The sequence below is a fragment of the Xenia sp. Carnegie-2017 genome, unplaced genomic scaffold, assembly GCF_021976095.1.
Source record: "Xenia sp. Carnegie-2017 unplaced genomic scaffold, XeniaSp_v1 HiC_scaffold_1, whole genome shotgun sequence".
In the NCBI taxonomy this organism is placed as follows: Eukaryota; Metazoa; Cnidaria; class Anthozoa; order Malacalcyonacea; family Xeniidae; genus Xenia; species Xenia sp. Carnegie-2017.
Window position 1 is genome coordinate 6,829,046 of NW_025813402.1, and position 12,906 is coordinate 6,841,951.

The following is a 12,906-nucleotide window of genomic DNA, read 5'->3' on the forward strand; positions in this document are numbered from 1 at the left end:
TAAATAGTCTTTGACGTACCTACAAATACTGACCATCAAGAGCTACATTGAAACAAGATTTTTGATAAAACACCAGGATATGTAAAATAATGAAAAATGAAGTTGTAAAAGAACGAATGTAAAAACAAGAAGAGAAGGAGCATAGAAGACAAATTGTGCGGAAATGCAACAACTTAATTAAATATACCATCTAATTTAAGTTTGTACACGTCGAAACTTGCTTCAGTGCCAAACAACACACGACAAAACATTTTTAGCGATGGAATTTATTTTTAAATGTAAAAAATACTCTCGAATGGTACGAAGTATTTGAATGAATAGGAAGTGAACTGGGAATTTCTACTTAAATCCAGTGATCATAAATAATGTTTCTGAAATTATTTCTAAAGGTATCTTTTATTCGCCCAGGCCACAACTATCCCAAAGGCCGAAGCTTAGACTTTCATCTGGCTTGTTGTTAAGACGTTGATATACATGGCTTCGCGAAAGTCACTCGTCTAAGTCGTCTTCATAGCTCTCAAGAGGTGGACAAGAGCACATCAAATGTGTATCCCCATGCTTATCGTCCACCCGAGATACAGTTGGCCAAAATTTGTTTGTACTATTTATCCAGGGCTTCAATAAAAATTTTCACGAGAATATTAAAAGATTAATTAGTGTGAGGGACAACATCACATTTCAATACAACCACTACTTACAGCAGGGTAAACAGCTTGCTTACGCGAATATGATTTATCCCACTTTTCAGCAGTTAGAACAAGTTGAGTATGGGGAGCATTCTAAAAACACAAGAGAAAATATTTTAAGTCTCGGGTTACAAACACTACGCGTGGATACGCGACTGAACTTATACAACAAGTATTTGGACATACTTTCATGCTGGTAAAGGTAACAATTAAATACGTGCCGTACCAAGAAAAAAACACAAATAGTAAACAGTTTTTTCTTGGCGTCGATTATTCTAATTTTTTTTAAGATGCCTGTCATAAAGTCATTGCATATGGTGCCAGATGTAATATGCAGTTGAACTTATGAGATATACATCTGAAAAATCAACAGTTTTTGAAACACAACGGCAAGACAATGAAGATCTTCGTCCAAGCTAACCACAAAACTAATCATAAATTCCGTGCTTCATTAATTCTTGTCTCGTCTTGTATTAACTTTATCTCGAGATTGGCAGGACGAGGAATTAGAGTAGTCGGCCAGGATTCGTTACGCAAGAGTAATAAAATTCATGCACTTTTCAAGCACGAGCAAGACTATGAATTGATAGCAAAGCACAACCAAGTCAAGAAACTATCGAAAACATCAAAATTAAACCAAAGAATTATAAAGTAAGAACAAATGGTGTCTTTTCATGCGAGGTGAAGGTCGACGATTTGAAAGGCCATTTCAAAGTTTTGACATTGAGACAACTAGTGTGTCGATTAACATGTTTGTAAAAGTTTCATTAAAAAATTAGAATCCAACGACATGTTTAAAAAAATTCAAGGAAATTCAACTTATGTACAAGCCCTCTTACCTTTAATGGATTATCCTTGTCATCCAGTCGCCCTTCTTCAATGTCTCTAATCTCTTGCCGTATTTCTACATAATGAAAGAAATCCACATGTACAATTCTTTACGTACTGTTAATGATCCAATAAACGCCCTCTATTAAATAAAGATGTAGTGCGTCTTATAAACGCCCCCCCCCCTCACCGAAGCGCGAGTTTGTTTTAGATGCCCTCGAAATACTCACGCAAGGTCTCTAATGGTACCGTCACCGTCTACCAGCGCAATACAATTGTTATTGTGATATTATAACCGTGGGTCGTTGGTGGGTTCAAAAACTGAATAGTTAGTCTTAGTTTTGTTTTCATTTGTTCACACAGTGATGATAGAAATCATATAATGATGGAAACCAAAGTGTGCAAGGTGCAAGCAAGGTACATGAGTTGCAACCAAGGTACACAAGGTGCAACAAAGGTACATGATGAGAGGTATATAAGTTACATGATATAGAATCAAGGTAGATAAGGAGGAAAGAAGGTAAACATAAAGTGCTACAATGATACATGAGATGCATACAAGTTACACCAAGTGGAATCAAGGTAGATAAATTTTAATCATGGAAATAAAGCAACCCTTAAGAAGCAAATTCCATTGATTAAGAATTTGCGACTCCTTGCTGATGGTTATGTTCCTTTAATTCTGATCTTTTCAGATGAAAAATCGATGCGTTGTTAAAGAACAAGGGGGGATGTGATAACGACACATACTTATAAGAGAATCACAGAATCTATCTAGCTCCGCTTTATCTTCACTCTCAGTCGGTTCAATCATGAGACTACTAGCCACTGGCCATGACATCGTTGGCGCATGAAAGCCTACAAAAATGAAAAAGCTTGCATTATTTCATCGTTAAATTATCACGCAGATAACGCAGTCGTTAGTTGAGTCGATTTTAATTTCTTTACCGTAGTCCATAAGGCGTTTTGCTATATCAATATCTTCAATATTAGCAGATGCTTTGAACGACTTTACGTCCAGTATGAATTCATGTGCACAATAACCTAAAAAGAGAGAGTCCACTTTTTGTGTTCAACAGATAGCTGAATGTTATGAGTCTCAAGACCAAGTGAACTATCGTTGTATAAAAGATCTAGACCATAGCAATTAGCATCTTCCCTCTATTTAGCCCACCTTTTCACTAACCACCCCTTGAAAGGTTGCAAAACTAAATCCCCACCATCCATTTACCATCCACTCTCAGTACTGAGAGGTCAATCTCGCGATGAAGTCATAACAAAATATAAAAGCTAATTAAGCTATTCATTAATATAAGCGTTTATTCGTTGAAAATTTACGAATGTGAATTTCAAAATAGTGAGCGATAGCAATTTTACGCTCGATTTAGCGAGAAAATTTATTTCGCCTTAGCCTTTTCTGCTGTCTCCTCTTCTAATAATCCCCCACTCGAAATGTAGCAAAAAACTGAAATCAACAGCAAGCTAAATAAGTTATGAACAACTGCTAGAATAACCCAAACCCCGACTGATTACATGAAAATGTATATAATGGTTTCTGATATGATAGATGAGATATACACACCGTTTTTACCAACAAATCGAATGGAATAGTAATCCTTCAGTCGTGCAGCCATATAGTTGGCGTTAAGGATTGCCACCTGAGCACAAGGAAAGAATGGAAGTTTTGATTAGTTTGACTTTGAGAACGTAGTAATGTTAATTTACACTCAGCCTACAAACAGCAAATATTTTAATAGTTGACTACAACACCAAACCATTATTGACACGTAATCATTTAGCGCATAAAGCTCAAATAAATACTTGACATCATCTCCTCTTACTTATCTACATCAATTGATTTTGCACCAGTAAATATGTCCAGTTTGGTAAATTTACTATATATTGTACAATAAACGAAAATAAACAATTTATCATTTTAACGTACAAAGGCCATTTTTTCTCTTCATTAGCTAAATATGTAAAACGCAAGGAAGGTGTCACTGACGCTAATCGCTACTTGTTACAGATAGACATCGTTAGCTGTTTCTTCATCATACAATGAAACTATCAATAAAGTTATGCTTAAAAATGAATGTCAGCTTAAAACCTAGCAAATCATTATAAAATACTACAAATAAAACGCGCACCAGAACCACTCCGCCACTCTTCAAAAAAGTTCACACCATGTACAATGCATAACTCGCACGACTTTTTGAATTAATCACAACATTGTCAGATTTGTTTGGAAACGCTGCACTAAAATAACTGTCAACATAGGCAACGTATACCAACAGAGATACCGGAACGTCGATAATTTTTTTTCGGGGTATTCATATATGCGTGTTTTGCCTGATTACTTTTGAAATCAAATGTTTTTTATGAGCTGTGACTACGAATATTTGCTCCCCCCTCCCCAATTATCGAGCTTCCGTGAAAATATAAAACTCAAGCGCAAAGTAAGAATGATGTAACGTAATCGTAATTCGAACCCACCTTCGACGCATGAGCAAGACCTTTGCCGCCCATCATTTTGATGTAGGCATAGGAGATGGGAAGTATTCCAGGTGAACCATACGGAGCTGCAGAAATAGTTCCCAAGCTCGTGGCATCATTTGTTCCCATCGGAGGCACAATAGGATGTGTGGGAAGAAACGGGATCAAATGTTTCTTTCTAAAATAAAAATAGGTTATCAAACGCCAGAGCTACGCGATATCGATATTGCCATCTTACATATGTAAATTAAACACTAGGGATCCAAGGTTAGTGCAAAGTTTCGAAAAACTCTGATTTTTAACTCGTTATTTGAATCAACCATAAAATGTTTCACACATTTATTTCATTTCTTCATTAACTTCCATTTAGTTTTGATTCATGTATCATGAGGTGAACGAGGTGAACATCCATTGACTTAACATGAAAAATAAAAACATTTCGAATGCAATCCGCTCAAGAATGATCTGTCCGCTTGACCAATTGTTTGAGTTTATATAGATGGCAATCACCAACGGATCTACTAGCACCAAGTTTGGAGAATACAGCTCGTTTGGTCATAATTTATCAAACAATAGTCTTGCAGTGCATTCAGAGTAACTGCATCACTTCGTCACATATTATTAGAGATATCATCTGAGAATGCGCAATCGACTCGACCAACTGTCTGAGGCGATGGCAATGATCAACTGAATCTTTTTGCATGACTTTCTTAGAAGATAGCTCGCTTAGTCACAAATCATTAAAAAAAGTATATGCGCATCTCTCACCAAAACGTAACATGCGACATTCTAGTGCTCAACTACCTCAGGGTATCGGGAAGCATGGATCGAAAAGCATTTTTTGCTTTTCAAAATTTTTAAGCACCTTCCAATAGACGAATGTCAACGTACATGCATAACGGTGTCACCAACTGGTAATTGACTGTTATGATTAAGGTACAAATAAAAATAGTCATAGTTTCCCTAGCCCTTTATAAAATTAAAATTATGTCTGAACTGTGAAGTTACACATGCAATAATTATTAGAGGGTCGATTAAAGGTTTTCTAAAAATGCTATCCTCTGCAGTCGTTGTGCATGTTCAATACGAAGCTTGCTTTTAAATGCTACAAACGATCAATTACTTACACTCCTATGGGTCCCACACCAGGTCCCCCGCCACCATGAGGAATTGAAAATGTTTTGTGTAAATTTAAATGAGAAACATCCGCGCCATAATCGCCAGGACGGCACAGACCCACCTGAAAATGACATCATAACGTTGTTTACAACAAGATAGTGAGGCATGTACCACACGTACAAACACTTATGAAAACAAAGGTATGTACACAAATCATAAACTGTTACCGATTTTAACTGATTAAAGAAGAAATTAAAACCACAAACTTTAATTGTACCTGTGCATTCATGTTTGCTCCATCAAGATACACTTGCCCTCCATTTTCGTGAATAAGAGCTAGAACATCCCTAAAGAAGGGAACACAATACTGGAAACTTTATCGTCATGCACACGTATCGTCATATTCTTGTACGTTCAAGCTTTTGATTAGATGACTTACCGTACGCCTTCGTCAAAAACTCCGTTAGTCGAGGGATATGTGATCATTACAGCACCAAGGTTTTGTTTGTGTTTCTCAACCTAGTGAACACGTTGCATTATATAAAAGTTTTGGGATAACAAACATGAAGTTTGATAAAACAACTGTGCAGTCGAAGTAAATAAAAATTGAAATAATTCATCACTTACTTCCTCCAGTAAATGATTCATGCTTATTTCACCGTTTTTCCCAATGTCGATGAAAACAATCTTAAAGCCGGCCATTTGCGCACTAGCTGGATTAGTTCCATGAGCAGACTTTGGAACAAGACAAACCTAGAATACGTGCACAGTATTAATCCTGTGATTATGCCTATTCTCTGATGATGGCTTTGGAATAAATACGTACACAGCATACAAAACTATTCTCGCTCTCAGTGTTCTCGCAAAAATTATTGCATACAAGCAATGGTAACGAAAGAAAACATCGTCTCACATATAACATACCTTTCTGTGCGACTCCCCCTTACTTTCGTGGTAAGCTTTGATGGCCATCAATCCTGCGTACTCACCCTGGGCGCCACTAAAACGAGATTAAACAATGAACTAATAAACAGAATATGTAAGCAAAAGGTAAAAAAGTATGCTGCAAATCTCTTTCCACATTTACTTAGCCACAAGCCAAAATAAGCATTTTTGAAGATTTCGAATTTAAAATATCGATTTCGAAACAAAAACAGAAAACCAATTTTTAAGTTCATCAATTTCAACAGCCTTTCCAAAACTTAATGTTGAGCAATCGTATTTGATATGAAAATTATAAAACAGTTGTCGTGATACCACGACAGAATTATCCAAGAAACATTCTCGAAAAGTTAATTGCATGATAAAATGCGTAGATCACGACACAGAACAAACCTGTTTGGCTGGAAGCTAATTGCATCAAATCCGGTGATCTCGCAAAGATCTTGTTCCAACTCTTTGATCATTTGTGTATATCCGTCAACTTGCTCAATTGGTACAAATGGATGTATGTTGGCAAACTCTGGCCAACTTATAGCCTAAACAATGAGGAAATTAAGAAGTGCACATGCGTACAAAAACTACAAAACCTAAAAAAACTATTTTCATGGTTACGCAGCCGGGAATAAACTATTGATTTTAAGATAGACTCACTAAATGCAAAAATCGACTGTTCATATGTGGTATCAAAAACATATTGATTTGTATCCTCTTAGTTCTTAGGATAAACTCTAACCTTCAATTCGGAAGCAGCATTCAATTTCATGGTACAGGAGCCCTAAATATAATTTAGTTTAATTACAGTCATTCATTTCCTTTAATTCTACCATACAAACAGTGAAAGTTGAAAAAATAGTATTTCCAAACAATTGAAGTTGACAACAGAAAGCATTTTTGTACCAATGGAATCATAGAATGAACGAGGGAAAGGTCTTTCTTCTCCAAATATTTCATATATCTCATTATCTGCGTTTCCGAGTGATAAGTATTAAAAACAGGGTGTTCTAGATAACTGCTTTCACGCTTATGAGCGCTCGACATTAAACTTCTGCCAGAGGCTTCATTGAGTTGATCGTTCGCCAAAGTGTCCTAAAGAAAAACTGAAGTTATATAACATATAAACAAACAATAAAAGATCGACTCCTCGTGCCAGCATAGCGTTCGATGAAGAAAACACAGAAATAAACTTCAATTAAATAAGGGTATAAATTTTCTTTTGAATGCAGTATAGAGATAAAAAGTTCGAAACTAATCGTTTTAACGTTTCAAATATGACTTATGACGATATATTGTTATCCAATCACAATAGTTGTGAGCAAAGAGGACACCAGACTCAACATTGATTTGATTTAAATGAGTAGGAAATTGGCAAGAATGTCATTATACGTAACTTACCAAACTTTCTTTGCACCCAAATACTGACAAGAGATCATTTAAATCCTTTTCTTCCACTGTCTCGTCCATTGATACAGCAACCTGAGATAACATATAAGATAAACATAGAACAGAGAACAACAAAAAAACATCTAGAAACTCAACAGAAAGAGCCACGCCTAATATATATATTAAAATTTTGCACAAAACTGCCTAATCTTTGACAATTTTGTTAGCAAATATAAAATAAAATAGTGTGTTGAACATTCACATGATTTTCAAATGAAATGATTGAATAGTAACGAAAGCAATTTGTCACCATCCCCCTTGACTGAATGCTTCCCAAAGCTGGATAACTGTCTATTAAAACCCACCAATCGGGGTCTCATTTTGCAAAGTGGACAGCTAAAATATATTATTTACATGGTCGCTGTCCAACTTTCGAAGGTTTATTTTATATGCAGCAGCTTTCTTCATAACTTCGTCGGCAGAGGTATTTGTACATTTCACCTGAAACAGTAATATGAACAACTATTACAACGAAGACGAGGAAAAAGTTACAAAATTGCAATGAAAATTAAATGTAATCAAATGTGAGTGTGATATACGATATAACGACCAAAAGGAAAATGTCAACAATGAACATTTTGTAGAATGCGGTGTTCTGATTTTCATATAAACGTAAGCGACATAAAAACCATGAAAAACATACAGGAAAAGTATTTGGTAGGAGTACATTGAATTATACATGGCAACATAACAACCATGAAAAACATACAGGGAAGAGTGTGGTAGGAGTACATTGAGTTACACAGAGCTACAAAACAATCGAATGCAATCTAATGTTTAATATTGTGTGGTAGAGGTACAATGAGGAGCAAAATATGACATGAAGACCAAATAAAAGAAACTAAAGAATGACGACTTTTCGTAAGAATATAATACAATAATGAATCAGTAATAAACAGTAACATGACGATCAAATTGAAAGTTCTGATAAGCAATATTGTGTGGCATGGAATTGAGTAAAACACAGTGACATAACATAAAGAAAAAAAGAAAAAACAACATAAAATCTTATATGAAAGTTAAACAGAAGTTATGATCTTCGTTGATATTTGATGATAAAGTCTCTTCACACCTTGATGGTATCAAAGAAGCAATCTTTCTGAATTTCATGACCAGCACGAACAATTCCTATAGTTAACATGTACATACAAAGGTTTCTAAAATGAAACTGTGCGTTTGTGCCTTCAATACTCCACCTAGCTAAAACCTCTTCAAAAAACCAACCTTCAGCTAATAAGAGAGTAGCGTTGTGTACTCTTGTTGCAATATTTTTCAGACCAGTCGGCCCATGGTAAACAGTGAATAGTGATGCAAGATTTGCAAGCAATGCCTAACAAGGAAATGTCAAATTAATAGAAATTAACTCAGATACCATTGTCAAAGAAAAGGCTAAAATGAAAAACAAAGATAAAAACCTGAGCGGTGCAGATATTACTCGTCGCTTTATCTTTCCGTATGTGTTGTTCTCGTGTTTGTAGAGCAAGTCTGTAGCAAATATTTCCCAACTTGTCCCTGGAAAATCCACAAACAATTTGATTTGGATGCATGAAATGCGTAGTGAAAACGATAATTGAGGGATATATTATTCAAATATTCATTTGTACACGACCGAGTTTTTTCGGACGTGAATTGACTTTTAAGCACAACTGAATATAAGAATATTCACCCCCCCCCGATCAATGATCTAGCTACGGCCACGATGAAAAGAGTTTCAAACCACGGCGTCGACACAACAATAACGTCATGAATCAATAAAAGACTACAGTTGCTTAAGTTGCAAATACCCAAATATATAACGCTCATTCATTTTTTACCTTGTCACACCGACAAGACGTCCGGGCAAAGATCTTGGTAAATTTCCGATGTTTCGAATGGCAAAAAAGGCAGCATGTGGTCCTCCGTAGCCTAGAGTTTTGAAGGATCGTTGTTAAAACACATTGCAACAAATAACATTCACGAATAATATGAAACTCATCATAGTCTTGCAACATAAGTATACGTTGTGTATTTTGCAGCGTTAAAGGCTGCAGTGTTCTGATTTTCACATATTACATTTTGGCCTACGTACAGGTTTTGGCCTACGTACACAAACTTACAAATACCCTAGGTTGACAAATACTGTAATACGTAGTTAGTACATACTTTACATCAGACCAATAAGGGCCTGATTATATGGAGGCGAGCTGGCACGGATAGCGATTGGGATTGAAAAGAGCCAAAACTTCAAGGTTAAAAATTGCGACTGTTTGTGAAGCATCACACGTTACTCCGGTGTAAATCTCAAATTAGGGTAACTTGGTTGTTTCTGATTTTAAATGTTTTAAGAAGTTATTAAATCAGAAAAGTGTAAAATTGCTTGAGAAGATTTATCTGATGATAAGAATTGAACCGTTTCCATTTGCCAAAATCATTTAACGCTTGGCTGAGTCCCGGCTACCGGGCTCATGTAATCAGCCCTGCAAGACAATACTGTGTAACAGCAAGGATGCATAATATGAAATTGTCATAAATACCCACCTAACGGTACACCAAATCTTTGGCTGTTACCAAACGCAATATCAGCTCCAAATTCACCTGGAGGTTTGATTACTGTAAGAGCAAGCAGGTCTGTAGCGCACGCAACCAAAGCCTGGGTACATAAATAATAAAAATGTATTGATAACATTTATAACTAAATCATAGTAAAGTTACTGCACCATGGATAAATAATCTAGTGCAGAAGAAACGATCAATCATAGGACCAAATTTTCACAACCACGCACTGGAATTAGCTGACGCCATTCCGTTTGACCCACAGTTGCAGGTTCATTTTCCCTTTTCCTTCTTAATTCCCTCCTAATCCCAACCTAATCACTAAAAACGGCAGGAGGACAACGTCATACTTTAGCATGATGAGCTCTTTCCGTGATGTCGGTATAGTCAAAGATACTGCCGTTTGTATCAGGATATTGAATGATTACTCCACTGACATCTTTGTTTGAAAAATCAAAGCTTTCTTTTCCTGTCACTATTATTTCTAAGCCTTCACCATTCGGTCCCAGTGTGCTACGATCAAAAATACATTCACGATCTTAAATTTAGCAATGCAATTAAATGTCACGACGAACCGAATTTCATAATAAACTACCTTCCTCGGGTTTTAATTAACGCAATGGTTTGCGGATGTAAGTTCTCGTCGACATAAAACTTCTTCTTTTTGTTAAACCTACAGACATATTTACATTATTGTAAATAAGAAAACAGAAGAAGCAAAAAATGTTTTACATGGAGGGGGGGGGTATGGTAAAAAGACAACTTTTGTGCAATTGTTTTGCATTTAATAAAAAACTTAAGCATGTTTTGGCAGCAAAAGGAGATGCCTAAATGCAGTAAATGGATAAAAGTCTAGCTCCTTCAGAAACAATTTTGTGCTGCCGTACCTGTACACCCAATCTCAATAAACACTTCACTGTTGCATGCAGTGAGGGAGGAAAAGTTTTTTTGGAGGTAGGGGTGGTAGGAACCTTTTGGGTGTAAGAACCAAAAAATAGTTCTTACATAGTACACTTTGTCATATTTTATATTTAGACTTTTATCTACCTGTAACAAATACCAACAGCCTCTGCGCCAGCTGTAGCTTCATCTAACAATGAAGCATTGGCAACATCCAGTCCAGTAAGATTGCACACCATCGTTTGAAAGTTTAACAAGCTCTCTAATCGACCTTGAGCTATCTCAGGTTGATATGGTGTATATTGTGTGTACCTGAATATGAACAAAGTTTGTTTTAGTATCATTCAGAAGTTTTGAAAATACTTATAGTTGTTCATATGACACAATAAATGCAACTTGTGTTCTGTACCATGTTGCCCAGTTTTGTGACTTAAATGTCTTATATAGATACATACATTATCATTAATCTACAAACTAGCATGCCAGACCATATTCTAACAACTGTTTTATCAAGATTTGTAGGAACAAAATGACTTTTGTTCATTATGCTACTTTACTAAAGCTCATTATTAATGTAAAAGTACTCACCAGCCAGGATTTTCCAAACAGCATCGCAAAATAGGTGGTGGTATGAAACAGTTATAATAACCAAGGCCGATGTATGATCTCCATAACTCATTTTTACTTGCTATATGAGCCAAAAGTTTATGTAGATCATGTTCCCCTATCATAAATGAAAATAACCTCACATTAGATAACACAGTAATTCCACAAGTGTCAAGTGTCCAGAACAACAAAAACAAAGCCCGTATTAGCTTGAATGAATTTGTATACTGCTTAAAACTACTGTAGGCAATAGAACATCTATTCTAAGACATGACAGAAGGAAACACAGAGGCAAGGGTGGCTCAAATCCCTTCAATTCTTCAAAGCTGAAACCTGAGCCCTTCTCCAGAGGAGTTCCCCTCCCCCTGCATACTTGGTGATCACTGTTGAGCTCCCACCTGACTTTAATCATGTTTCTACACCACGGCCTTGTTTTAAAATGTGATGGATAAAAAACTAGCGAACAAAAAGGTAGATTTGGGCAAACCATGACATTTTAATTATCAATTATTTTTTCTATCCTATGTATCATGTTCAACTTGACACCTCAAGCATTCCTGTCTGTCAAAACGTTTTGAATTGGATTAGATTGGATTTTAATAAACATGATGGGAATCTAACCCATGCCAATTTATTGCATACAGAAGAACAAGTATCTCTCTACCTTTACTGGCTGGAATTTGCAGTTCCCTCTCAAAACGTATGTCAGATGGCACAGTTTTATCAACCAAATCATGGATGTTCTTACAAGTAAAAAAATTATAAATATTACGTAATACGTATTGCGTTTGAACTTTATTATTATTTCGAACGAAAAAACTCCTGAAGTTTAAGCCTATACCTCTAATCCTAAGAAGTTAGCCATTTCCTGCTCAGATTTAGCATCTACACCGATATGTCGGGGAACAAAATCATCTGTTTGAACTAACAACTCATCGATTTTGGAAAAGCTTGACGTACGCGATTGACACACAATCGCCTGTATCCCAGCACATTTCCACTTTCCCAAAGGTGTCCTAACGGCACGAACGATATTCGTTGCATTGAATTGCCTGTACATTGCGTTTCAAGGATTTCCAAATGCAAAGAAAACACCTAACCACGGATTAAACTGTTGTTATAGTGTTCAGTGCAAATAATGCACATTTTATTTGCACAGGTAATTCGGCGACGAGCATGCATCATTCCGCATGTTGATCTCCCAAATAAGGAAGGTATGAAGGAAATCCATTGTAAACTCGTGGCAGATAATCGGCAAGGCGACAAGGGCGGGTTTGGGGGTCTAGCATGTTCGTTGCCAAAATACATGATTTTTACGGTGAGTTATAATGCTAAAATTGAGCAGTTTCTTTTTTACATC

At 36.2% G+C, this 12,906-nt stretch overlaps 1 protein-coding gene across 1 annotated transcript; it reads right to left on the reverse strand.

The window, feature by feature from the left end:
- Positions 1 to 250: 250 nt before the first annotated feature.
- LOC124444368 (glycine dehydrogenase (decarboxylating), mitochondrial-like) lies at positions 251 to 12,762 on the reverse strand. The gene is made up of 28 exons (XM_046994966.1): positions 12,388 to 12,762; positions 12,211 to 12,289; positions 11,529 to 11,664; positions 11,088 to 11,252; positions 10,636 to 10,713; positions 10,391 to 10,553; positions 10,026 to 10,137; positions 9,323 to 9,413; positions 8,924 to 9,020; positions 8,733 to 8,838; positions 8,581 to 8,636; positions 7,863 to 7,949; positions 7,461 to 7,541; positions 6,966 to 7,154; positions 6,802 to 6,843; positions 6,462 to 6,604; positions 6,051 to 6,126; positions 5,754 to 5,879; positions 5,566 to 5,645; positions 5,404 to 5,473; positions 5,135 to 5,247; positions 4,008 to 4,185; positions 3,097 to 3,172; positions 2,463 to 2,558; positions 2,265 to 2,372; positions 1,526 to 1,590; positions 699 to 779; positions 251 to 615 (listed from the first exon to the last, which is right to left on the reverse strand). The coding sequence occupies exons 1-28, from the start codon at positions 12,604 to 12,606 to the stop codon at positions 490 to 492; spliced, it is 3,039 nt and encodes a 1,012-aa protein (XP_046850922.1). The 5' UTR covers positions 12,607 to 12,762; the 3' UTR covers positions 251 to 489.
- Between the last annotated feature and the right edge of the window lie 144 nt (positions 12,763 to 12,906).